This window comes from Camarhynchus parvulus, chromosome 13 (genome assembly GCF_901933205.1).
Source record: "Camarhynchus parvulus chromosome 13, STF_HiC, whole genome shotgun sequence".
Lineage (NCBI taxonomy): Eukaryota > Metazoa > Chordata > Aves > Passeriformes > Thraupidae > Camarhynchus > Camarhynchus parvulus.
Window position 1 is genome coordinate 16,451,115 of NC_044583.1, and position 27,122 is coordinate 16,478,236.

The window sequence follows — 27,122 nt, forward strand, 5'->3', positions numbered from 1 at the left end:
AAGGAGACTGTATATAACACATTTGCCCAAGGAACAGCTGGTTCACGTGTTTTTCTGACTGAAAATCTCCATTCCAAAGCCAAGCTGAGCCTGGATTGCTGAATAAATTGGGGAAAGCAGAGCTCTCACCTGTGGAGTATTGATTTGGACCCAATATAAACCACTGATGCCTGAAATTCAGAAGGAAAACAAAGTCTCTGGGTCTTACAGCAGAGCAGTTCCTGGAGAGCAATGATGAGGCAGAAAAGCTGAATTATCTCTTCATCTTTATTAGCTGCTGATTCTAGGTCTGAACTGGGAAATACAAGATTTTCTAAGGAAAAGAATCCCTGTACTGACATCAGGAGCATGTGGGAGAGGTGGAGGGTGGCTCCTGCAGAGGGGGAGCAGGGCTGGGACAGGAGCACACACACAGTGCTGTGTTCCACTCACCTGCAGGCTGCCCAAACCGGGAGGAATTCACACCAAATAGCTCCTCCTGACTCAATCCCAACAGAAACTGCTCAGTTCATCCCTGGAAGGGTCCAAGGCTGCTGGTACCACAGCGGCTTTCCCCTTTTCCAGAGGGAAATTTGTGGGAATGCTCGTGCAAGTCAGTGCCTTGCACGGTGCAGAGAGAACAATAAAGAATTAATGGTGTGGGGGAAACACTTGATAATAAAGCACCCACATAAACCCCCTCCTGTGCTCCTTCCACACTCAATTTCCATGGGTTCTGCAGACTTGAACTGGCAGAAAGCTCCTGGACAAAGGTGCAGTTTGGATCCCGAGGCAGGGAACAACTGCTCTGCTCTCATCCCACCCTGCCTCTGCCACTGCAGCTCCTGAAGGAATAGGTTTGCACATAATGAGAGTTAAGCATTTAATAATTCTCATTTCAAATCCACTGAAAAACAGCTCTTCCATTATGGGAACATTATTGGTCTGGCTCCATTCCATGCTGGAGAAGAACTCCCAGAGGCAGCAGGAGATCCCAGGGCTCCTGGAGCTGCTTGGTGAGCGGGACCAGCTCATTCCCACTTGTGAATTGAAATTCCCACACACAGGAACTGAAACTGAAAAGAGGGGAAAATAAGAGACTCTGACACCCTTCCCAACCTTGAGGATCCTACCCAGCTGCTTTTCCTGCAGTCACAGAATGGCTGGGGTTAGAAGGGATCTCTGGAGATCATCCAGCCCAACCCTTCCCAGGCAGGGTCACCTGGAGCAGGTGACACAGGGACACATCCAGGTGGGTCTGGGATGTCCCCAGAGAGGGAATTTCACAACCTCCCTTGGCTCTGCCACTCTCCACAGAATAAAGCTTTTCCTCATGCTGCAATACCAAAATAATCCTTTTAAAGAGCAAATCCCAGTTGGAGAATGCAACCAAAGATCCCTCAGGTGTATCCAAGCCTTCCTGCCCCAAACTAAGCACAGCTCACCCCAACACAGGGCAGGTTCCTCACTGAACAGCTTGTCCAGAGAAATTGTGGCTGCTCCAACCCAGGAAGTGTCCAGGGCCAGGTTGGAAAAAGCCAGGACAGTGGGAGCTGTCCCTGCTATGGCAGAGGGTGGCACTGGATGAGCTTTAAGGTCCCCACAAACCCAAATTTTGAGCAAAGCCTGCTGCATGTGTGCCACGTGCATCGCTGGGGCTTCCTGATCCTCTCCCTTTATCACAGCACAGCACCAGCATCACTTCACTCATTAGCACTAATTAACTAGGCTGAAGGTGAAAGATAATTAACAGAGTCTTCTGAAGCAGAGGAATTTCTGCCCTAGCTAAATGAGGCACTTTTGTTCAGGTTTTAGCCCCAGCTGTGCCTCCCTCACTGTGCCTGATGTGCTGGAGAGGGGAGAGCAGAGGGACAGGGATGGGACACTGGGGAAAGGGGTGCTCAGGGAACCAAATCCCCCAAAACTCCTCTTAGAAATCCACACTAATGCCAACAGCAGCACTGGCAATCCCAGCAGAGGAGCTGGGATCTGTCACCCCACCTCCCTCACCTGATGGAGACCAGGGAAGAAGGGACCTACACCAGGAAGCTCCACATTTCCCAGCAGTGTAACTTCCACAAACGACCTCATCCTTCCCTAAAACAGCTCTACCAGAGCTCACATTCCTCCAGGCTGTACACTTCACTGGCTTTCCATCACTGGCTTTGACAAATAAAGTAATTATGCACTAATGCTCAGTAGTTGTCATGTTAACAACACCATATGTACTGCTACATCCATATCCCTGTAAAACTTGGATCTAACACTGCATGGAAGGAACAGCTTCCAAGAGATATTCCATCAGGGTTCAAAGATGACAAGTCATTTTACTAATGAAGTATTCATCTACCACTCTGCTTTGCATGTCATGAAAATAAATGCCTGTCTAGACAGGCTTCTTAGATAAAAATTTAAAAATAAAATGGTTGGTAGAAGAGCTTCTCGGTGTACCCTCTTCATTTACATTTGCTGTTCTGCATTATCCAGCTTCTTCAAGGGGCTGGAGGGTTTTGGAGGGGAAGAGGAAAGCAGAATATCCTCACCACCTGAGGCTGCACAGCTGCCCTGGCAGCGTTTAAAGTCCCCAGGTCACCTGCTCAGGGTGAGGCTGAGCTCAGATTTACACAAGTTGTCAATGCCTTGGTTACCGTTGATTTTTTTCAGCCTGCTGTTCCTGTAAATCCAGAGTGAAGAGCTGGCACTCAGCATCCCAAATCCCAGAACTGGCACGGTTCAAATGGAAACCAAACGGGAGGTTCACATTATACACGTGACAGAAATCTCCTTTTTCTTGCCAACCACTGACATTGACAGATTGTGTCCCTGGAAGTCTGCAAAGGGCCACAACCAGGAATTCCATGGGCACTCCAGGGATGGGGATCCAACCCTCCCTGGGCACTTCCAGTGCCTGAGCTCCCTTTCCATGGGGAAATTCCTGCTGTGCCCACCCTGAGGCCGTTCCCTCTCCTACTGTCCCTGTTCCCTGGAGCACAGACCAAACTCCCCCAGCTCCAGCCTCATTCCAGGGAATTGCAGAGAGGAGGAGGCACAGACTGACCATGACTTGCTGGGATGTTCAATCAGCAACTGCTGAGCACAGCACTCGAGCTGCTGCTCCAACTCCTGTGCACTCCAGGCAGGGGGTTCAGCCTCCAAACAATCCTCTGCTCAAAATGAGATTTCAGAGAGTTTAATCTGAGCTCCACATGGATCTGGAGGGAAATTCAAGCTGACACAGCTCTTGTTAAAGCTCCAGGTAAAGCAGCAACAGTGACAACCCCTCAGATTGAACACCCAACAGATGTTGGCTCTGATGGAGCATGGAGCTGTCTCCCAGAGGTGGAAAACTCAAACTGAACAACTCCCTCACCTGTGTGCAACAGGGAGAGAAGGCAAGTGATGCCTTCAGTTTGAGCTTCCATATTTCCCAGACTCTGTATTGGTACAGAACTCTGCACTCCATACAAAGTATCAGCAGTTCTGCTCACAGCTCAGCCCCACAGAACAATCCTTTTCCAGCCCCACAACCAAGGACACCGCTGCAGCTTCAGCCCCAAAAGTGCAAACAGCAGGGAATGGAGGGGAGCAACCTGGGAGGGTGGGACTGCATCACCTGGAGCTGGAACTGGACACGGAACCCCAGGATGGAAATGGACCCAAACTTATCAAAGTGTGAGAACTCGTGGCCAGGATCCATCTGGGGTGGAGCCACGGCCGGGCTCTGGCACTGCCCAAGGTGTGTCCTGTGAAGGGCTTTTCATAAAAACCTATTTATTGCTGTAACTCTGCCCAGCCTCTGCTCCAGGCAGCCTCTGAAGGCAGCACAAAGGCATTTCTGAAAAGTGCTGCTCAGTCATCCTCCCCACAGCAGAAAGACAAACTGAAACCAAAGGCAGGAAATAGAGAGGCAAGGGCTGCAGGGGAAGAGACTCAGAAGAGCCCAAGAATTCTGTTGACAAAGCTCCTCAAAAAACCTTTCAAAACACGAGGGCAGAAGTTAAAGATATTTAAGGAAAACTGTAGGATGGAGCCATAAGGTGAATCCTTTAATAAGGGTGTCACAATAATCCTTTACTCCCCTAACACTGCCCAACCTCTGAAGGCAGCACGAGCCCAGAATGCCCCAGACAAAGACCAAGGTTGGCTCTGCACCTTTGTTCCTCCTGCTCCCACCTCCCTGCAGCCTCGTGCTGCCCTTCCAGGACCTGCTGCCCTTCCAGGACCTGCTGCCCTTCCAGGACCTGCGCTGAGCCTGGCACTCCCTCATTTGCACGCTCAGTCTCCAAGGATCACCAGCAAAAATGTGCAAGGCTCCAGGGAGGTCAAGCAGCCTGACAGGATCCCACAGCAGTGCCCACATCCGAAAATAAAACTCCAGCACAAGGCTGGCTCAGGCTGTGGGGGTGGAGGGGATTAAAGGAGGTTACAGAAGATCTGAGTGTTCTTTATTTGCTCCTCACCTCCACGGTGCTGCTCTTTCAGAGCAGAGGCCCTTCTTCAAAATAAAATCAAATAAATAAAAAATAAAACTAAATTAAATTACATTAAAATAAAATAAATTTAAATAAATTTTCAAAAACAAAATAAAAGTTAAAAAATAAAATAAATTAAAATAAATAAAAATTAAAATAAAATAAAATAAAAATAAAATGAAAAATAAAATTAAAAATGACATAACATAACATATAAAATAAAATAAAATAAAAAATTAAAATAATATAAAATAAATAAAAATTAAAATAAAATTAAAATCAAATACAGAAAAAATAAAATTAAAAATAACATAACATAAAATAAAAAAAATAAAATAAAATAAATAAAAAGTAAATTAAAATTAAAATAAAATAAATAAAACATACAATTTAAAATGAAATAAAATAAGTGGCCCTTATTTAAAATAAAAAAAAGAGAAAAAAAGATTGATTAAGCACAAAGGTGGAAGAGTGAATGTTGGTGCTGCCTCACGCCCTGAATGTGCCCCAAGCAGAGGCTGCACAGATGGTGAGAGCCCAAAAAGGTTAAAAAATTCAAGGCCTTGCTGTACCTGTGACCTTCTATAAAAACCCTCCTTGATCACTCAGGAATTATTAAAAGCAGCTCGGAGGTTTCATTGTTTCTGTGCAGTTTCAAGGAGTCAAAACACAGGTGGAAACACAGAGTTCATTCTGCTGCAGGTTTTCTTTGCAAAAGAGCTACAGACCAAGCATTGCTTGCTCTGGACTGGGCTCAGCAAAAAAAGGGAAAGATTTTTTCTCAGTGATGACTTTCTCAATGTTAACTGTCAGCAAAAAGCAGCTCCCAGCTCTAGGTGCATAAAATCCTTTGAAATTCAGATTTTTCCAGAGGTCAAGCTGTCTGTAACACACTCAGTGAGTGATTCCCAGTTATCAGCTGAGTATTTATTGAAGGAGGTTGTGGAGTATTTAAAAATACTGCAATAGCTCATGAGTGCTGCCCGTGTTCTCTGTGACACCTCAGGCAGGATTTCCTCACCATGACCTGCCCCTAAAAGGTTAAAGGGAGAAACTGTCTGGGGCTCACCCACTTCTGCCTTGGTTTCGGAGAAAAGTCAAATAATAACAGAAAATTATTATTATTATTATTATTATTATTATTATTATTATTATTATTATTATTATTATCATTATCATTATCATTATCATCATTACCATTATTATTAAAATTCCTGAAGCCACACCAGCAGAAGATGCCAAATGTTTTGGCCACAATCAAGTGGAGCTGATGGAGGAGGAGTGGGATGAGCCAGAAGCAGGTGGGACACCCAAGCAATTGATATTTTAGCAATGTGCCAAACACCTTCCTTGCAGGATTTGATGCCATAAACTGAGTGTTTTCCCCTGAAGTGCTGCTCATCTGTGCTCGTGCAACATTTCAGCTGAATGCACCGCCCAGCGCTGCCAAAACAGCTCATTCATGGGGGCTCATCAAATTCATTACAGAAATCATATCCCCCTCGCTGCTCCTGCCTCCAAATTTTCATTTGTTGAGATAATTATGTTTTTACCAGGCTTTTGTATGGTCAAACAGACTCAGACCCTCGCAGAGAGGAACTTTCCCACATTAAAGACAATTTTTGAGGGCTGCAGCCTGATGTGAGGGAGACACCACAGTGAAAATTAACCTGGATTTTATTCCACCTTCCCCATGTATAAATGAAATTTTCCCGGCACCTACAATTGATATTCTAGCAACTAAAATATCAAAATAAATTACTAAAATATCAAAATAAAATACCCTTAGGTCAGGCTGAGCCCTCCATTTACCAACCTGAGGGCATCAATCCCCCCAGGAAAACCAAATCCACTGCAAACCACAACTCCAGAAGGCAGCAGAGATCCCCAGGGAAGGCTCTCACTGGAATCTTCAGGGGGAAAACCCATTTTAAACTTCATTTCCCAGTCCCATTTTAAAGAGTTCATCTTTCTTTTTCTCATTTGCCAAGCAGACAGCAAGGCAGATGAAGCTGATCCTCAGCCCCTCCACTGGAAGCAGCCAATAATGGAGGAAATGTCCACTCCGGGGGAATATTTAATAAAGCATCACGTCCTGAATATTATTGGGGAATATTTAATGTCCTGACCAGCATCAGATAGCACAGCACTGTTATTCACCTGAAGCACACTCCTGTCTGGAACACCTACAACACCCAGACCAACAAACAGCTTCCTCCATGAGGAATTTGAGATCTTCTTTTTGGCACAAATCTGGGTTTAGCTTCAGCATCTCATGGCCAGTTTGGGTTTTTTGCTTTGGTGTTTTTGTTTGGTTGGTTGGTTTTGTTTTTGTTTTTCTTAAAGGAATTAACTGCAATTTTCTGGTCACACAATAATGGTTAAAAAAATCCCCTAAAACAGCATTTCTGAAAAGTGTTGCACAGTCATCCTCCCCACAGCAGAAAGACAAACTGAAACCAAAGGCAGGAAATAGAGAGGCAGGGGCTGCAGGGGAAGAGACTCAGAAGAGCCCAAGAATTCTGTTGAGAAAGCTCCTCAAAATACCTTTCAAAACATGAGAGAATAAGTTATTTAAGGAAATTTAAGGATATTTAAGGAAAACAACTGTAGGATGGAGCCCTAAGTGGGGTTTTTATTTGAAGGGCTGAGAGTTTCTAACCTGCACTTAGATATATAAATATTCCAGCCAGCCACAATTGCTTTACATCCTGAGGGTTTGATTCATTTTCCTTCCACTTGAAGAAAACATTGGGAATTCAGCATCCCTCAGAAAGGACGTTGTGATCTATTTTAAACATATTAATCACTGCAGAAATGATGGAGAGCAGCATCTTCATTGGAGGAGGCTGTGAGGAAAGTGATTCTTTTTCAAGGTCAGGAGGAATTTGGAGACACAACAACAAAGGATACTCTTAGAACCATGGACATTCTCAAGGGAAAAAAGCCATTTTTCCAGGTGTGATGGACACAGAAAATACCAAAAATCACCAAAGGAAGAGGCAGCAGAGAAGGAGCTGCCACTGTGCCCTGAGCAGGCTGAGGGAAGCTGGAGCAGGGAAATCCCAAATCCAGGCACTCAGCCTGGAGCTAAGGATCCCTCCTTTGGATGGAAAAGCAACTCCTGTGCCTGGGCACTGAAAGAGGCAGAGACTGGGGGATTGCTCCTCAGCAGGAGGAACTTTGTGAGCAGCCAGGGCAGCCAGAGCTGCTCCAGGAATGGATTTGGGGAGGAGCTGGGAAATGGATTTGGGGATGAGCTGGGAAATGGATTTGGGGATGAGCTGGGAAATGGATTTGGGATGAGCTGGGAAATGGATTTGGGATGAGCTGGGCTCCCACACTCCAAAAAAATGGGTTTTGGGGATGAGCTGGTCTCCCCAACTCTGAGAAATGGATTTTGGGATGAGCTGGGAACTGGGATTTTGGAATGAGCTGGGAATTGGATTTTGGAATGAGCTGGGGTCCCACACTCCAAAAAATGGGGTTTGGGGATGAGCTGGGCTCCCCAGCTCTGGGAAATGGATTCTGGGATAAGTTGGGCTGCCCCACTCTGGGAATTGGATTCTGGGGTGGTTTGGGCTCCCCCACTGCTCAGCAGGAGCCCAGAGGAGCAGGAGCAGAGCCACTTCTGTCACCCCTGGCCCTGCCCTGTGCTGCAGAGCAGGCAGGGACGGGGCTGGAACACCCAAAATTGGGATGCAGCTCCCAGCCCTTCCCCAGAGGATGCCTGGGGGTGCTGGGAGGCAGGAGGCATTCAAGCTTTATGAAATTCCCAAAGCATTCACTCCCCATTTCAGCCTCCCAGCCTACAGAGGGGACCTGACGTCAAGAACCCTTAAAAATAGACGTGGATGTGTAGAAGAAAAAGCAAAATAAAAGCACTCTCCTAATGCACACACAGCCTCAGTGCCAGCAGCAGCTTGTCTGCTTCCTCACAAGACAGCAGCAATTTTGGGTTTTAATCCCTTGCCTTTTGGGTTTTTTTTAAACTGAAGGAAAAACAAACCAGAAAAAGCTTCCCTGGAACTAATAACTGCTGTCTCTTGAGCAGTTTAGTCAAAAAAACCCCCAAAGCAACAAACCAGGAGGCTCAGCTGTAAATTTTATGACGTTCACTACAGATTTTAGAGTTTGCTTAACTTTCATGGGCTGCATTTTCCTCTCAGTGCTACTGCTGATCATACTGACAGGCAGGCTTTGATAGTCAGACCTCCCAAAGCTTTCATAACTCGGCTGGAATCTAAAATTAGACAGCCACAGTCACCAAACTATCATTTTAAAGGGGCATTAGAGAAACCTGAGCGAGTATTTGGTACCCTCACAGAAAAAATACATTGTCCAGCAATGTTTTACATGTTTAGAGAGAATGCAATCCATCAAAAATATGATTTTGAATGATAATTAAAAAGCCTCTTCAGACAAGCAAGCAATTCCTACAGCTTTAATTCCCAGCAATGGACACAGAAATTTTCAAGGACAAGAGGAAGAAAAACCACAAGGAGCTGGTGGTTTTAAGGGCAGCAGTTCACAGGGAATTCAATTTAAATGCTAAAGGTTCCACAGCAAAATTCACTGCACAGATTGACTCCATCACAAATTCATCAGTACAGCAGGTAACTCCAACATTGCCACCACACAAAAAGCTCTGCAGAAGGACAGAGTTCCACTTCTGCAGCTCTTTAATTTACAGGAACCATCCATGGAATGATCAGTGTTAAAAGCCTCCTACACTTTATAGCATTTTGTGGCAGATATTTCTGAGTTGCTGTGCAAATTTCAATCCTAATGCTTGGCTTGCTGGGCTGTGAGCACACACTGACAGCTCAGTTGGCCATCAACATAAAATAAAATAAATGGACTCAGTAAATGGAGATTTTCATCAACATAAATAAAAAGGGAGTTTTCAACATAGCAGAGGGCAACTTTTTATATTGACTACAAGTGATAAATGTAAAAATCAACCTCAACCCAAAGCTGCTCCAGGGTGGAGTGCCCATCCCTGGAGGTGTCCAGGGAGCACATTCCAGAGCTGTGTGTTCCTCCTGGAAATCAGGCAGCTCCAATTCTGTAATTCTGTAATTCTGCTTTTTGTTTGAAGGCAATATTGGACTCACCTGTGGCATTGATAAATCTGGGATTGAGAGATCTGCAGGTGACAGGGTGGGGCTGGTCACAAGCAGGGCTGGATCTTGGAAATCTTTTCCAACCGAAATAATTCTGGGATTGTGTGTGATTTAATCAGCACAGTTTTGCTGGAATCAGGAACTTGTGGGAAACCCCCCAAGCCTTCCCCACACTGCTGCTCTTGGCTTTGAGGGCTTTCCTTGTTGTCTTTTTAATGCTTTTCTAATCCATATTTCACCCAAAGGAGAAGAAAATGTTCTATTTAGAGTGGGAATATCTCAGCGATGTTCTTTATTTCTCCCCAACATTTCAGGGAAATATTCCCATCCCACTTTTGGGGATCTCAGCAAATAAAGAGCCAGAGCTGCTCCCAGGAAAAGGCAGCTGGGGCCACAGGAGCTGAAGGCCCAGGAAAGGCCCAAGAAAGGCCCAAGAAAGGCCCAGAAAAGGCCCAAGAAAGGCCCAAGAAAGGCCCAGGAAAGGCCCAGGAAAGGCCCAGGAAAGCTGAAAACTCAGCAGAGAGACCCTTTCATCACTCCAACAGCACAAAAGGAACTAAATCCCAATATCCTGAGGTGAAAAGGATATTCCAGTCAACCTGGAATTGACTGCCTAATAAGGGTTAAAAACAGCCCAACCCAAAGCTGATGGTGGAGTGGCTTTAAGAGTACATTTTATTTTATTGTATTTTTTTGGTAAATTTTTTATTGAATTTTTTTTTGTAAATTTTTATTGTGTTTTTTTTTTTTTTGTAAATTTTATGTCTTGTATTTTATCACCTATTAAAGGCAACCTGCATTTTATTACAACTTCCCCCTGTATAAACTGAGTGCGTTTTTCTGCCATCTCCAATTTATATTTCAGCAACAAAGCAAAACAATGCAAGGGTTGCAAAGATGCAATTTCTGAGATATTTAACCCCAATATCCTGGGAACTCTGCTGCAGCTCATGAAGTGTCCAGCCTGGAATTTAAAAACTCCACTTAACCCCAGCCAGACTGCAATTAATATTAATGACTTGCAGGCCAAGTTCAGCTCAACATGAAGATTATTTTAAAATACTACACACTCCAAGATTTCATGTTTGATAGCTGAGAAGTATGGAAAACTCTTCTGCATGAAATTGAAATGGACTCATTAATAAAATATGGAGGATGTGCTACTTTAAGACAGGAGGAGGAGAAAAAAGAAGTATAAATTGGTGATAACGTTATTTCTATTTTTAAACCCATCCCACAGAATCACCCAAGATAGATGAGAAGTGCTAAGCCCATCCCACAAGCTTATTTATTTATTTAATACTTCTTACACGCTATTTTTAACAGCAGAAGCCAGGAAAGGCATCCATTAGAAAAATTACACTGGTGAGAGTCTTCCTCACAGCAGAGGAGTGACACATCTGCCTGAAAGCAGCCTCCAAAGAGATTTTTTTGATTTTTTTCCCTTTCCTTTCCGGTAGGATCAGAATCCTGTAGGATTCTGGAATAAAAAAAGCAATTTTATTTTTGCAGCATCAGCTCAGGCCGAGTCTCTGGGTGTAAAATCTGGATTTTCAGTCCTTCCTCAGTGCCCAGCCTCCTCCTCTCCCTCCTCCCCTTCCTGCAAGGTTTCATTTTCTCAGGAACCCCTGGCTTGAACACAGGGACAGGCAGGTGTGGATGTGGGGCTTGGCTTGGGTTTTTATTTTTAAAAGCCTCTTGTTGTACACACAGCAAATAAATGAAACAGCACAGCCCCTGGCACTGCAGCATTTTGCTGAATAAAAGATCAGGGTGAAATCTTCCATTTTTTTAAAATAGATTTAAAGGAATTTATCCAACAAATGTTGGGTTTTCCTGGGGAAATATTTAGATTTACACCAGGAATACAGAGGGACATCTCCAGGGATGGGGATCCAAACTCCCTGGGCAGTTCCAGTGCCTGAGCTCCCTTTCCATAGGGAAATTCCTGCTGGTGTCCACCCTGAGCCTGCCCTGGGCCAGCCTGAGGCTTAATTTTCATCCAAACTTTTTTACAGCAGACAGAGAATGGGCAGGTAAAGAGATCCAGAGGAAAAAAAACCCAAAAAACGAAACAAAAAAACCCCAAAACCCGAACAAAACCAAACAAAACCAAACAAAAAAAAAAACCAAAAAAACAAAACAAAACAAAAACCCAACAAAGAAAAACACAACAAAAACCCCCAAAACAAAAAAACCCAACAAACAAAAAACCAACAAAAAACCCAAAACAAAACCAAAAAACCCCCCAAAAAATCCCCCCAAAACCCAAAAAACAACAACAAAAAACCAAACCAAACCAAACCAAAAAAAATCCCAAAAAACCCCAAATCCAAATCCAAAACAAAAAAAAAAAAAGCGCCCAAAAAACCCCCAAAAAGGGGCTAAAAGATGAATTTCAGCAGTGCCAGTGGTGCCCAAGCAGGCAGAGCCCAGCAGCCCCATGGGGAATGTGAGGGAACCTCCACAGGACCACAGGATCCTGCTGCAGACACCACAGCTGGATTTCTTCACAGCTATTCCTCCTATTCCCCAATTTTGCTCAAAATAATCAGAGGATTTGATCCATAATCTCCTCACCCATGGCACTGACAATGGAATATTTGGATTTCTAGAAGCAGCAGCTTTCTCTGGACTGGGGAGGTCACACTGCACAGAGAACCTTGCCAACAGCTGATGCCCAAACGTGCCAGAAAGCTGAATAAAAATAAATAATGCAATTCTGTGGGTAGAAAAATCCCCAGTAAGCTCCACATCCTGGATAAAAACTGTAAATATTCTCTGTGTTTGGAATTCAGCCTCAAGCCAGGCCTGCCTTGGGCAGCAGAGCCCCTGGTACAGCTTTGATTTCTGAGTTATTTCTCAGATACTCTGAATATTCTGCATGTGGGCCTTAAAAAGCAGATTATAACCTGCCAGCAGTAGGCAGGACTCAAAGCAAACTGCTGGAAAAACAGATTTAAAAGTTCACATCCATTTTTTTTCCAAATCTGGGAGCCTTGAAACTGCACATGAGACATCCTCTGTTTTCCTGAGCCACACCAGGGACTGCCCTGTGCCCCCAAAGGCAGACTGAGCCTCCCAGGCAGGATCAAACTGCTTCTACTTTGGGTTTCTCCAGCTCCTCCCTCCCAGTTACCAGCTGTTGTGCCACTCTAACAAGAGGCAGCACAGCCCCAACGTGCCAAACACCTTCCTTGCAGGATTTGATGCCATAAATTGAGTGTTTTCCCCTGAAGTGCTGCTCATCTGTGCTGAATGAACAACCCAACGCTGCCAAAACAGCTCATTCATGGGGGCTCATCAAATTCATTACAGAAATCATATCCCCCTCGCTGCTCCTGCCTCCAAATTTTCATTTGTTAAGAGAATTATGTTTTTACCAGGCTTTTGTATGGTCAAACAGACTCAGAGCCTCGCAGAGAGGAACTTTCCCACATTAAAGACAATTTTTGAGGGCTGCAGCCTGATGTGAGGGAGACACCACAGTGAAAATTAACCTGGATTTTATTCCACCTTCCCCATGTATAAATTGAGTTTTCCTGGCACTTACAATTGATATTTTAGCAACTAAAAACAATGCAGCAACTCCCTTAGGTCTGCAAAAATGCAATTTCTGAGTTATTATTTCCATTTATCTGAATGGTGACTTGATCAGTAACTCCTTGCCAGCCCCCTCTCACTGTATCTCTGTTAGGAATATAAGGAAGTGATTTATTTCAGAATTGTGGAGTAAGGGAAATATTACTTGGAAAAAAAAAATCCCACCCACCCAGCAGGATTGAGAAGAACAAAACAAAGGGGAAAGTACCCAAAATAAGAGCTTGCAGTTTATCTCACACAGGATCTAACAGCAGATTGCCAGCCCCAAATTTTGGGGAAATTTTTTCAGGCTCTTCAGAAGAGAAAGTTTAAAAAAAACCCAACAGTTCAAGTGCCAAAGAAACTCATAAAATCAGGAGGGAGAAATAATCTACTTCCTTACAAAGAGAAGCTGGGAAAAAAGTTATGAAAATGGTGCCTTGGAGCATCCAGGTGTTCCAAGAGATTACAGAAAGTCCCAAGTGCTGCTTGGAAAGATCAGACTCAAGCTGAGTATTCCTGCAGGAACTACCATAAAAAGCAGATTTTCTTAGATATTAACACCATTTTGCTTGGAAACTCTGAACAGGAGCATACTCACAATAAAACCCAGATATTTTAAACCACCCCATCATTGATTTTTGGGGTAAAACCACCATGATTTTAACCTGTTACCCTCTGGAGAGGCCACATCCTGTGAGCTGCACCTACCATGGGGTAGTGTTATGTTTGCACCATCAATGATTGCTTGTGCCAGTTCGTGGTCGTTGCTCTCAAAGGCGTGGGCAGCAGCTTTGAGGGCATCCCAAATCTCCTTCCTGCCCTCAAAGGCCGGGGCTGTGTCCCAAAATTCATCCCTCTTACTGCGGAGCTGCCCGTCCGTCATGGGGTAATCGCTCTTCCATTTGGGCTTCTCCTTCTTCAGGGGCTGGTTACGACCAAGAGCCACTGCGGGGGACAAAGAAAAAATGGGAAATCATCAAAATAACACCACAAAATTCCCTTTGGTTGCTCTGTTTTGGATTTACAGTGATGCCACAGGTTTAGCTTTTCTATTTTTCACATTCTGTGGTGCTTTAGTGTGTGGGTCTGGGCTTTATATGAGGGGATGGTGAGCTCTGTGCACAGAGCAGGGAGACAAAACAATTCCTGCTCCAGCTGGGCACCAAGGACAAATGATCCAAATCTCAGCCCAGGAGCACAAACCCCATGGGCTGGAGAGAGAAAAACAAGCAGGGTGGGACTGCAGGGGCTAAAGCTGGAATGGGACAATGAACTGCAAGGTGCAAATGGAGCAGAACTGATCCCAGGGACAGACCCCGGGGCCTGGTCGTGCATTTTGGGACCATTTGGTTCATCTTGGGTTCATTTTGGGACCATTTTGGTTCATCAGGGCCCAGCAGCCCTGGCTGGGCTCTTGTGCTGCCCAAGGTGCATCCATGGAGGAGACCCTTTTAATAAATCCCTGCTTTATTCTTTAGCTCTGTCGGGTCTCTGTTCCAGCTCAGCCTTCCCAAGGCATCCCCAGAGCTGAATTTTCAAGCCTGGTCCTTTTTGTTCATCACCTCCCAAGTGATGCAGTGAGAGGGGTGTTATTCATATACTGCTCATGGTTCAGATCCTCATTTCTTGAGAGAATTATGTTTTTACCAGTCTTGTATGGTCAAAACCAGACCCAGAGTCTCCTCAATTTTCCCAAGAGGTCAAAGCACCGTGGAGCTCAGGAGAAGGGAGGTGAAATGGATGTGGGCCATGCAATTGTTATTTGCTGCTTTTAATTAGGAGCTGACTTAGTTTCTGTGCAAATGCATCCTCCTGCTTGCTGATTTCTCCTGGAAATCCAGGAATCCATCAAGGTTTAAAGAGCATTTTCCTCCTTCTCAATAAACACAACCCCATTTGTTTCCCTTTAACTACAGCTATTTTTGTGTGATAGCCACTTTGAGGTTATCACAGGTATAAAATTGACAGATTAAAACTCCCTGCTCTCATCCCCATCAGTGCCTGCTGCTGCAGCAGGAGAGTCCAAGTTCAAGAGGTTTTAAGGAGACCAAAACCCCTAACAGGAGGTTAAGCCTTTATCCAATCTGACCCCATAAGAGCAAAGAATGATCAGCTTCCTTTGCTGGCTCAGGCTGACAGACACGTCCATGAACCTGAAGTGTAAGTCGCGGAAAAGAGGAGTTTGAAAAGTATTCCTGCTGGTGAGCTGACATTGCCAACTATGCAGAGGAATGAGCTTTCTGTGGATGAAAAAACATGGGAGAATGGGTTGGGTTGGAGGGAACCCTAAAGATCATTTAATTCCACCCCCTGCCATGGCAGGGACACCTCCTACAATCCCAGGGTGCTCCAACCCCATCCAAATGCCCTTGGACACTGCCAAGGATGGGGTCACAGAGCCAAGAATTTTGTCCCAATATCCAATGTAAACCTATTCCCTGTCAGTTTGAAGCCATTCCCAGTGTCCAGTCCCTCCATCCTTGGAAATCCTCTCTCTCCATCTTTTCCTTTCTCTCCATCTGCAGCTCCTTCAGACAACTGTGTCAGCCCAAAGCCTCTCCTCTGCAACTGAACAATCCCAGCTCTCCCAACAGAGCTGCTCCATCCCTCCCATCCTGGTGGCCTCCTCTGGAGGATGCATTTGCACAGAAACAAAGTCAGCTCCTAATTAAAAGTAGCAAATGACAATTGCATGGCCCATATCCACCGACTCCAGCTGCTCCTCGTGTCCCACGCAGAACACAACAATAATAAACTTTTAAATCCTTTCAAGTGACCACAAGCATTTATTGCTTTTTGTTTCCACGGGATTGCTTCCATGGGACTGCATCCATTTGCTTTTCAAAGGAGTGCTGACCATTTAGCAGACTGCAGAGCTGCAAGCCCCAGTGTTTACAAAACACCAAGTTTCCTGGCAGAGCCCAGCCTTTCCCAGTCCAAGGCTCAGCTGAGCAAGCCTGGAAGATGATGCTGGGGCAGCCTCAAGCAATGGGGCTGTGCATTAAACCCTGTACATTCTAAAATTCTAAAAACATATGTGGGAAAACACTCCAATGAAGAATTGTTTCCTTATTAAGGCTTAGCAGCCAGAGCATGACATTTTCAGCCAGACAGAACAGGACACACTGCAAGAAATTTGGGTCAGTGGATAGTTTTTTTTCCCATTCCACTTTAGCTCACATCTGTTTGCATCCACTCAGTGGATGCTGATTTGTCCCACAGGGCCCTCTCCTTGTCCCCAACCATCAATTATGGAAGCAGGTTAAAGGCACTTCCCTCAGCCCACTGCAATTCCAGCAGCCCACTCCTCTCCCTGCTTCCCACTCTGCCCCAGACTGCACCCAGATTTATTAAAAATTGATTTATCCTCACTCCAGCAGAGGCTCAGATCCTCACAGCCTCCAATAACTCCTCCCTGGAGATCCCATCCTTCCCACACAGACAGCAGTGATCATAAACCCAGTGATAAATTCTTTTTTCTGAGTTGGGAGGAAGGGTGGTGGAAGAAAGGGACTCTCCAAATGGCTCAAAAGCCAAATCCACTCTAACAAGGCATCCATCCCAGTACTGAGCCTTTAAACACAACTTGGCTTCAGCACAAGGCAGTATTTAAAAAGATCTTTGGTGTGTTTATCATTTAATAGAAGTGCTTCAAGGATCCCTGAAAAGCATTATGCCTTCCCTGAAGAAATAGTCACTATTTAGCTCTGTGGATAGATGGGGCAGAATGGATGAGAGAAACTTATGCCATGTAAAAAAATAATGTGCAAAAAGGCCCAAATATTTCTCTTTCCAGTCCATGTTTTAGTCACTAAAGCAAAACATGCGAATTTCTACAACCAAACTTTCGGACCACATCAAAGCACTTTCCCTTTTCTGTTAACAAGGCTGATAAAGAAACAAACATCAACAGTCTGAACCACTTAAAAGTATTTACAGTGTCAGTTTTCTGTTCCTCACTTTGGAAGGAAATCAGAGCTCAGAAGGAAACGTTGCCTTCATTTAAGACCATACCCATCAGAGGCACCAGCAGCTCGCAGGATCCAGAAGAGAAAGCAGCATCCACATTAATTTTTCATCTTACATCACTTCAACACGATTAAGAAATTATTAATACCCTGCTGGAAAGCAGGAATTGTTTTCCAAATGCCAAGAAGGAGGCACGTTCTCTCTGAAGCAATGCTCCAGGTCACCCTCTCAGCAGAGGCCAATGGCTGATATTTTTGGCAAGGGATTTATTTAGAAGGAAATATGGAAATCAGCACTGGTCTACTTCTCAAAAAGTGAAATAGCAGCAGCCACACTCCAAAATGAGCTAAGTTGTTGTTCCAACAGCTCAGGTGTGCAGGTGGGGATGTACATCCCACAGAGGGTAAGAAATGCACAGAGTTTAGGGTGGAAAAGCCCTCCCAGCCCATCAAATCCAGCCTGTGCCCCATCCCCACGTTGTCCCCAGCCCAGAGCACCCTGTGCCACCTCCAGGAATTCCCTGGGCACCTCCAGGGCTGGGGATCCAAACCTCCCTTCATGTCTGCTTGGAAAGGTGGCGAGGATCAAAGACTGGACACAAACTCTTCTGAAAGTTCTTTTCCAATCCTAATAATTCTGTTTAATGCCTCAAAGTACCCCAAACCAGTGGCACACATGAGCTGTTCCTGTGGGATTTAGCAGCATTACCTGTTTGCCCTTGCTACCCTGGATCCTCGAGGCAGCTGCTCCTGTCTGCCCCACTGAACTCCTGGCAGGCTACAAAGTCTTATTTTTCAGAAGGAAAAAATGTATTTCTCCAATCCTTGCAGACTGTTTTATCACCTGAATTGTAAATTTATTTCCCTTCTCCGCAGCTTCCCATCAAAGCAATGAATCTGGAAGGTTATCTCCGCTCCTTATGCAGATAAACCCAGATATTTAAATCAGTTTCTTAACAGAATGTCAAGAAATGGCTCTGTGGAAGTTCTTTGGAGCAGCTGGTGTGTTTGTTATGTCGCTATCACTGTGGATATCACTGTGGATATCACTGGTGCCTCTTCTGAGGGGGACCAGATGAGCAGGAGCAGCTGCTACCACAGGATTCTTGTATTAAAAGCCAATATCCAGCTACACGATCCATAATTCCTAATTTATACCACCCAAATTACAGCACTCCATCATCAAACTGGGAATATTTCAGCCCCAGAGGGTTTTGTGTCAAATCAAACGTGGCCAAGCTGGGCCAGGGGACAGCTCAGAGCCCTGGGGAAGGGCAGAACTTCTCTCTGCTTCAGGTGTGACCTGGATGTTCCTCCTCCCCACTCTCTGACCTGCCAGGTAACCCTGGATGAGATCTGGAACAGCCCTGAAGCAGCTGAGCTCAAATCTTAATTATCTGTGCAAACACCTCTGCTGCCATCAGCCTTACGTGAGTTTTCCCTCCCACCCCATCCTTCAAACATCTTTCACCTACTTCTAAAAATAAAATTAGGACCAAATTTGGCTGTTCCATCCCTGCAAGTGCTCCACAGTGAATTTCCTCCTTTCCCTTGGAAACACAAGCATATGTTGCTTGCAGCATTAGTCTTTTACAGCTTTTGTAAAAAGCAGAGGAAAACTGGCCCAGTCTGGTGGTGGAAAAGTTTCCAGACCCACAGAACCCAGCCAGGGCATGGAAAACCCAGGAGGATTATTTTATATTATTATTTATTTTATATTATTTATATATATATTATATATATAAAATAATTCTGACAAGATTTCTTTTATATATAAAATATAATAATACATATATTACTTATAATATTGGTTGGTATTATTTATTTTATATTATTTATTTATTAGAATAGATAATAAATAAAAGAAAATATAGTATTTTCTTTTTTTTTCTTTGCCTTGATTAAGAAAATTTCCAAGAGATGAAGCCAACTGCTTAAGTGGTGAGAGATGAAAAAGGTTTGGAGTGCCCTGTGAGGAGAGGAGCAGGAATGCCCAAGAGAAGGATGAAAATCATCACAAGTGTCAGAATGGGAATGCCACGCTCAGGAGCTGCTGTGGGTGGAAAAGGTAGGATTGGAGGGCTGGCCATGAAATGCTGAAGAGGGAAGAGCACAGCCCCAGGGCTGCAGAGACGGCGAGGAGAAGAGCCAGTGTTTGAGGAGTCTCTTCAAACAGCCCCAGCCCCAGCAGGAGAGGGGATGCCCACCCAGGAGAAACCTCAGCAGTGACCTGAAGGCAGCCAGGAGAAGCTGAGGAAACGTTTTACGAACCGAACCAATGATCAAAACTATTTCCTTTACCAGATTGCTTCCCTGTTGAAGCTCAGCTGCTAACAAAGTATTTTTCTATCAGGAATGAAATGCAAATAACAGTTTGCTACCCAGAAAGTTTCTGTCAGGAATAGTCCCAAGGGCTCCTCTCCCCACAATCATCCAGCACTTCTCTCCTTAATCAAATGAGTCCCATTTGAAACCCATTTTGCTCCAATTTCCTCATGAGGTACCTTGTAATTTGGTATCACTATCACACAGTTCATCCTAAACATTTTCTTTGCATTGTTCTCTGGTGTAATCCTGAATTACAACGGTGCTGGAAGAGCCAGGACAAAGGAAAAGTGCAAAAACCCAGGGAAAACAGGGAGGGAGAAAGGGAAAATTCATTGCACTTAAGTAGCAGACAATTTGAATTACATTAAGCAACACAGGCTTACACAATTTAAATTACATTAAATAGCACAGGCGTACCCAACAACAGGAAAATGGCAGAATTTTATCTGTTTACTGCTGATTTTCAGCAATTTTCTTCTTAAGGTGGTTACATTCTTCCAAGGCAAGAAGAGGCTTTTGGAACAGAAGTGGCACTGGACAGTGGCAAAGACTTAAAAGTGAAATATTGGGACAATTAAGCTTTCCTAACAAGGAATTAACATTTCTAGGGAGCCTGTGTGAACTTTCCAAATAAATACAGATAGATAGACAGAAAGATAATGCTTGAAACTAAGTCAAGTTTTATGTTTTTTTAGGAGGGTAAAATGAATGCTACTTCCCTGGTAGAAATTCAGGTTATATCTTGAAATAGTTGTGTACTAAAACACCAGGCTGCAGACTCAAAGCAATATTATAAAAGTGTAGGCAAAGGTATTAATTCTGAACCAAAGGTATTAATTCTGAGCCAAGTAACAAACTGTGAAGCTTTCCAGGGCAGCAAACCCGGCAGAAAAACATCAGCACACAAAAATAAACCCCCAGCCAAGCCCAGAGCAATTTCCCCTTTCTCCCACCTGAAAGGAGGTGAAGAAAGGAAGAAAATAAACACAAAAAAATCAGCTGGAGAGGGGAAGGAGCAGCGGCACTAAAGGCAGGCTGGTGCTGCGCCAGACACCATGTGCTGCTGCTGAATGATGGATGCGCTGCCTCTGGGGACAAGGGGGACAATCCATCACTGGTGCCACCCGGTGCCCCCGGCCTGGCACACACTGCTGGGCAGGGAATCCTTCCCTGCTCCTCCTCAATTCTTACTCAACACCAAAAACTGCCCACAAGAGGCTGCAGGGAGTAAAATGCAAGTTCCTCTGGTAATTCCAGGCAGCTCTGGACAGCTTATCCCTGCCTTTGTCTACACAATAAACCTTCCCCGAATCAATCCAGAGGCTTCTCAGTGCGGGAGATAAAACATGAGAGGATGAGGGTGTATGAACGAGCTGGACAATGAGAAAAACTGACTCTAATTAGCAGCTATTCCGCTATATTTTCCTATTTTTTCCATCATTTTTAGGAGAAACTGCAGAAGAAATCAGGAGATTTCCGGGCAGCTCATCACTCATCATCCCTCAAAGTAGCCAGCAGTGTTGCAGCAAGAAATAAAAGCTTCAGTTTTGGAAATCTGAATCTTTGCTCCCTCTGTGGTATTCCAGAGATCCCAGCTCATCCCAGCCCAGGCAGGACCTGCTCAGGTGGCCACAGCCCTGGGATGTCCTGAACAGAACAAAACCAGGGCAGTGCATTTCATCTGACCTGAGGGGGCATCCCCAGCCCAGAGCCAGCTGGCAAGGGGGAATTTAGACAGGATATTGGGAATAAATGTTTCCCTGGGAGGGTGCTGTGGCTGCCCCTGGATCCCTGGCAGTGCCCAAGGCCAGGCTGGAGCAACCTGGGACAGTGGGAGGTGTCCCTGCCCTGAACAAGATGATTTTTAAGGTCTCTTCCAACCCAAACCACCCTTTGTTTCCATGATTATTATTTCCAAAAGCTCTGTGGGCACTCCTGAGTCCTGCCTGCCCACCCAGCCTCCTGCTGGAAGCACAAGCAGAGGATTCTCATTTCTCCATCTCATTCTCAATTCTCAATCATCTTGATTCTCAATTCTCAATCTCATTCTCCATTCTCAATCATCTTGATTCTCCATTCTTAATCATCTTGATTCTCCATTCTTAATCATCTTGATTCTCCGTTCTCAATCATCTTGATTCTCAGTTCTCAATCATCTTGATTCTCCATTCTCAATCATCTTGATTCTCCATTCTCAATCATCTTGATTCTCAGTTCTCAATCATCTTGATTCTCCATTCTCAATCATCTTGATTCTCAGTTCTCAATCATCTTGATTCTCCATTCTCAATCATCTTGATTCTCCATTCTCAATCATCTTGATTCTCAGTTCTCAATCATCTTGATTCTCCATTCTCAATCATCTTGATTCTCAGTTCTCAATCATCTTGATTCTCCATTCTCAATCTCATTCCCAGTTCTCAATCATCTTGATTCTCATTTCTCCATCTCATTCTCCATTCTCAATCATCTGGATTCCCAATTCTCAATCATCTTTTCTCAATTCTGAATCTCATTCTCCATTCTCAATCATCTTGATTCTCAATTCTCAATCATCGTGATTAAGCTCATGTCACAACAGCTCCTGTGGACAGAGACAAATGTCTCAGGGAGGGAACACCTTTGCGGAGTCCCCACATCCTCAGAGGCTGTCTCAGGGCTGAGCAGGGGTGAGGAAGGCAGGCTGCCAGGCAGGGCACAGCCCAGGGGATGCCCATCTGTCTCTGGAGCCCCAAACTCAGCTTGCCTGAACTCAGGTCCAACAGCAGGAGCTGTAAAACCCGGCTCAGAGTCAGCCCCAGCCTGGCAGGGAAGTTCAGTGAGGTGAAACAGCTCCAGGGGACAGACATTATCAACACAATTACCTGTCAGCACTGTTTACACTGGAATTTAAACTGCTCCTATCTCTGGCAGATGAATGTTTTCAGCTGGATACAGCAGAGGAGAAAGATTTCCTCATCCCCAACCCACAGAGTGCAAGCACCAAGAGCTTCAATCTGCACCATCTACAGAGCACAACTGGGCCACCGTTTTTAAAAGCTCTGACAAGAACCATTAAGGAAGCTGTCAGCAACATGAAAAATATTCTGTCTGAGGCAGGCTGCACAGAGCACACGTTTGTTGTGACTTCTGCAGCGTGTGGCTCAAACTGCAGCTCAATTGCAGCTCAGCTTGGCACCAGGGCAGCCCCACACCCAAAACAAGAGCAGCACAGAGCACGCAGAGCTCTGGGAATGCACTGGGAAGCTGCACAGAGCTTATCTGCCAAAAAAAAAACCCAAAAAAACCCACCCCAGAGCTTTGCGTATCTCAGCATGAGGAAGAATGCAACTCAGCAACTTCACTTTTAAAGCACTAAAAGCCTTTTGTGTCTCCTGTCCCTTCAGCTCTCAGGGAAACTTTAGACACATCAGATAAAGTGCAAATTCCTGCCTGGACAACCTGTGCTGGTGCCCTGCTGGGACAGGGCACTGCCCACTGCTCCAGGCTCATGGGCAGCATGGACTGAACACCAGGGAACGTCCAGCTCCAGCTGCAAAGGAACAGCTCAGGCTCACAAATTCCCTTCCTCCTTCAGACCGTTCTCCCTCTGACCTCGCATAACAAGCATTAACTGCTAAAAAAGTGATTTAAAGTTCACTGGGGGCTGACACCACAGAACCACTGAGGTTGGAAAAGCTCTCCAAGATCACCAAGCTGTGCCCAATGCCCACCTTGTCACCCGCCCAGAGCCCCGAGTGCCACCTCCAGCCCTTCCCTGGGCACCTCCAGGGAAAAGGAGCAGCACCAAAAATCTCCCAGTGCCAAGCGCATTCCCACACACTGACAGTGGCACAGGGAATGCCCTTTTTGTATAAAGAACTACATGTGCTTTATTTACAATAATTTTCCAATACCTACCACCTATGTTAGACAGTCTGTCTCTACTCTAAACCAATCCAAAAGTGTCAGCATCCCAGCAGAAGATGGAGGACAAGAAGAAGGAGAAGAACAGGGCACACTCAGATTCCTCCATCTTGCCTCTTGAACCCCCATTCTAAATCCCCAAAATTCTACTTTTTCCACCCTGTGACAAATTAACCATCATTCTACTCAAACTCTCGTGGCTTGTAAATCCTCACACAGCTGAGCTCTGGATGCTTTGAGCAATGCCAAGGCGGGGTTTGGCTCAGCAGGGTTTAAACCAAAGCCTGGCTTTTCTCTGGGCTGAGCCAGGGGAGTGGTGTGGCCAGTGCTGGCCTCTGTCACACAGCCACAGCCCGGCCACATGAGGCCACCAGGAATTCTGAACTGGACAAGTGACACAGGACCATCTGCTGGACATCTGGGCTGTGTTTAGCACAGCACCAGTGCTTCCAGCATCAGCAAAATTTTCAGGGAAAAAAAATATAATCAAAGGCAGCCTTATCCTTCACCCTGCCAGAATGACAAAAAATATTTGGGTGAGGATTTCTTCAATCCCTGATGAGGTGTGATGGTGCTGAAAGCAGCCAGGACACCCTGCTCAGCAGGCCCTCGTGCAGAGGGTGCTTAAATGTGGGGCTGAACCTTCTGGAGACCTTCTGGATGGTGCCACCAGGGAACTGCACTTACTACAAGTAAACCTGGACTTCATAAAGTCATTGGATGGTTTGGGTTTGAAGGGGATCTTAAATCTCAACCAGCCCCAGTCTTTGTTGGTGTTTAAATGTGGGGCTGAACCTTCTGGAGACCTTCTGGATGGTGCCACCAGGGAATTTCTTTTACTACATGTAAACCTGGACTTCATAGTCATTGGATGGTTTTGGTTTGAAGGGACCTTAAAACTCATCCAGTGCCAGACTTTGCCATAGGTAAGGACAGTTTCCACCACCCCAGACTGCTCCAAGCCCCAACCTTGGACATTTCCAGGGATGGGGCAGCCACAGCTTCTCTGGGAAATCCATTCCAGGGCCTCCCCACCCTCAGAGGGAAGGATTCCTCCTCAGTATCCATCTCTGTCAGTGTGAACCCATTCCCCTTGTCCTGTCCCTCCAGGCTCTTGTAGAATTCCCTCTCCACCTTTCTCAGGTTTTTCCCTCAGGTAAAACTGCCCAGGAGCCAGCAGAGTGCTCAGAGCCCATCTCAGCACAGCCAAAATTTGGCTTTGCTGCATTAAACCCTCCCAGCAGACCGTGAAATCTGGGTAATTCAAGGTATAATGCTCAGGACAGATGGCCAACTCCATTTCCCAAGGATTTTTTGGCTGAACATGCCACGCTTGCCATGTCACTGCTGCCAGCACAGCAGTCACAAATTCCAGCAGGGAAAGACCAAAAAAAAGCCTCCAGGTTGGTGGCTGTTTTTACAATGACCAACGATTAAATTAGCTTAGTTAAAGGACCTAACACCATGTCTTGAATTTATTCCAGTGTCACAGTTATTGGCAGGGATAAAGTTTCACATGAGCCAATTAACTAAATGCACTATTACTGTATCTCAGCTGCTTAAGCTCATCAGTTAATTAAGAGCTCAGTGTAAGCTGAAAATAGGAATCTTACCTGACACACATCCCAAACATACATTATCTTAATGATTCCATTTTACACTCCCATATGATGTTCCTCGGGTGCCTGAGGAAAACTGAAAGGTGATTGCTTGGTTTCAAGAAGAGTGAAAGTGAAAGTCACACAAATATTTGCAGATTTCATCTAAGAAATTGGATTTCTCAGAATGATACTTACTGCTTTATTCAGCCCTATTTTACAGGGTGCTTTTCCATAGTAAAGTTAATATTTCACATTCAATTTTGAAAGCCAACTCCTCTCTGTTCTCCTGGGCAGTCACCCCCAGGAAACTCCAGCACCCATCCTGGATAAAGCTCAGAATTTAGTGTAGAACACAGGACCAACCTCTTGGCCATAAGGAATTCCTACCCTTCAAGTACACATCTTGTTAAGAAATCCACATTTATCCCCGAGTTAGAGGCAAGTAATAACAGATAAGGACATCAATGGATTGCTCGGATAATTAGAAAGCAATCTAAGCTAAAATGAAAAACGTGCAAGCCTTTGTTGCAACTTGTATAAATACCTGGATGTCTTGTACATCCAGGGGGGGAAAAAAACCCCCAAACCAACCCAATCCTGTAAATGGGAGCACGTGAACAAAGCAGCCTTAAAACTCCATCCTTTCAAGGCCTTTTTATCCCCCTGTAGATGTTCTTGGGGGAAAAACCAGCCCTGTTAGAGCCTCAAGGATTATTGATGTAATCACAGAATGGTTTGGGCTGGAAAGGACCTTGAGGGACACCCAGTGCCACCCCCTGCCATGAGCAAGGACACTGCCACTGTCCCAGGTGCCTCATCCAGCCTGGCCAGGGATCCAGGGGCAGCCCCAGCTGCTCTGGGCACCCTGTAAATCCAACCCTGAGCACTTAAAATCCCCCAAAATTAGGAGGTGAAGCAAGGCCCCCTCCTCCTCCTCTCAGCAATGCCAAGCACAGGGAGCACCTTGTGAGCTGGAAGGACCTTGGAGGAGGCACAGGAACCTGCCCTCTTCATTTCAATTGCTGAAGTGAAGCGAGATTAAAGCAGCCAGAGCCTTTCCACCTTTAGCAAATTAATCTGATCTCTTTCAGAAGTCCCTGAGCACACCAGGCTTTAGCTCTATTAATGGCCTGAGTGGTGCTTGCTCAGGGTTTCCTACGGACACACAGCCCTTGAGGAACTTCCTTTCAAAGGCAGGGATCACAGAATTTGATTGAAAATGCATTTAATTCTCCACAGCTCAGGGCAGGCTCAAAACTGGCAGCCCAGGGATGGTGCTGGCAATGCTCTCAGCTGTTCCACAGCCAGCAAGAGCTGAAGCAGGGCTTGGCCATGGGCTGTGCTTGTCTTTTCTAAAAAGCTCCTCACCATAGTGCTCCAGGAGCTCAGTTCTCCTGTGGCGTCACTGCAAAGCAAGAGCAGAGCTCTTTGTCAGGACAGATGCACTTTTCCTACTTTTCCCCATTATTTAAGACATAATTGATGTAATAACAACTTAAATAAATGTGCGAAGATGCTGAGCCCTAAAGTGTCTGCAAGAAAAGTTCTGAGTTCAAGCAGAACTCTCCATTATCACACAGATTCTCTTCTCACCCCTGCTGCCCTTTCTGCAAGGGAAAATAGTTTCAAATTAAGGATGAGAAGTTTGCCTGGCAATGAGAAAACATTTTTAAAAAGAGATTCTTATTTCAGCCATCTGAAAACAGGAGCCCACCTCTCCCACAGCTCCTCAAGTGGGATTATTTGCTTTAGGGAAAGGAACTCCTGAAAGCGTTGGGAAAATCAAACCCCGACACCCAAACCTGATTTCACTGCAGCAGTGGAAAGGATTCCTAAGAATGGCTGCATGCAAGTCCATGACAAACTCACTAATTACTGTGCTCTAATGAGCAAACCATGCCCAGGAAGTGCTGATTCCACAGCTCTGAACAAAGGCATCTCAAAGCCCAGAGCAGCAGAACCGGGGCCACTTTCAGACCTGAGGATGAGCAGGAGAAAAATGCATTAAAAACTGAGCAGCATCTACACAGCTCCCTGTTATTAGCATCAAAACTGCCTTTAACAAACATTAATCCCTGAAATATCTTGATAGAAAAATGCTCTGTGAGAAAAAGGGCTCCTAATTTATTAACCTTCAACAGAAACCAGGAAAAGTTG

The 27,122-nt window shown here is 45.1% G+C and overlaps 1 protein-coding gene across 1 annotated transcript in view; it reads right to left on the reverse strand.

Moving 5' to 3' along the window:
- UBTD2 (ubiquitin domain containing 2) overlaps window positions 1–27,122 on the reverse strand; it is a 42,400-nt gene that overhangs the window by 4,321 nt on the left and 10,957 nt on the right. The window contains exon 2 of the mRNA XM_030957488.1: window positions 13,871–14,107. Coding sequence (XP_030813348.1) covers window positions 13,871–14,107 — 237 coding nt within the window. The remainder of the gene's footprint in view (window positions 1–13,870; window positions 14,108–27,122) is intronic.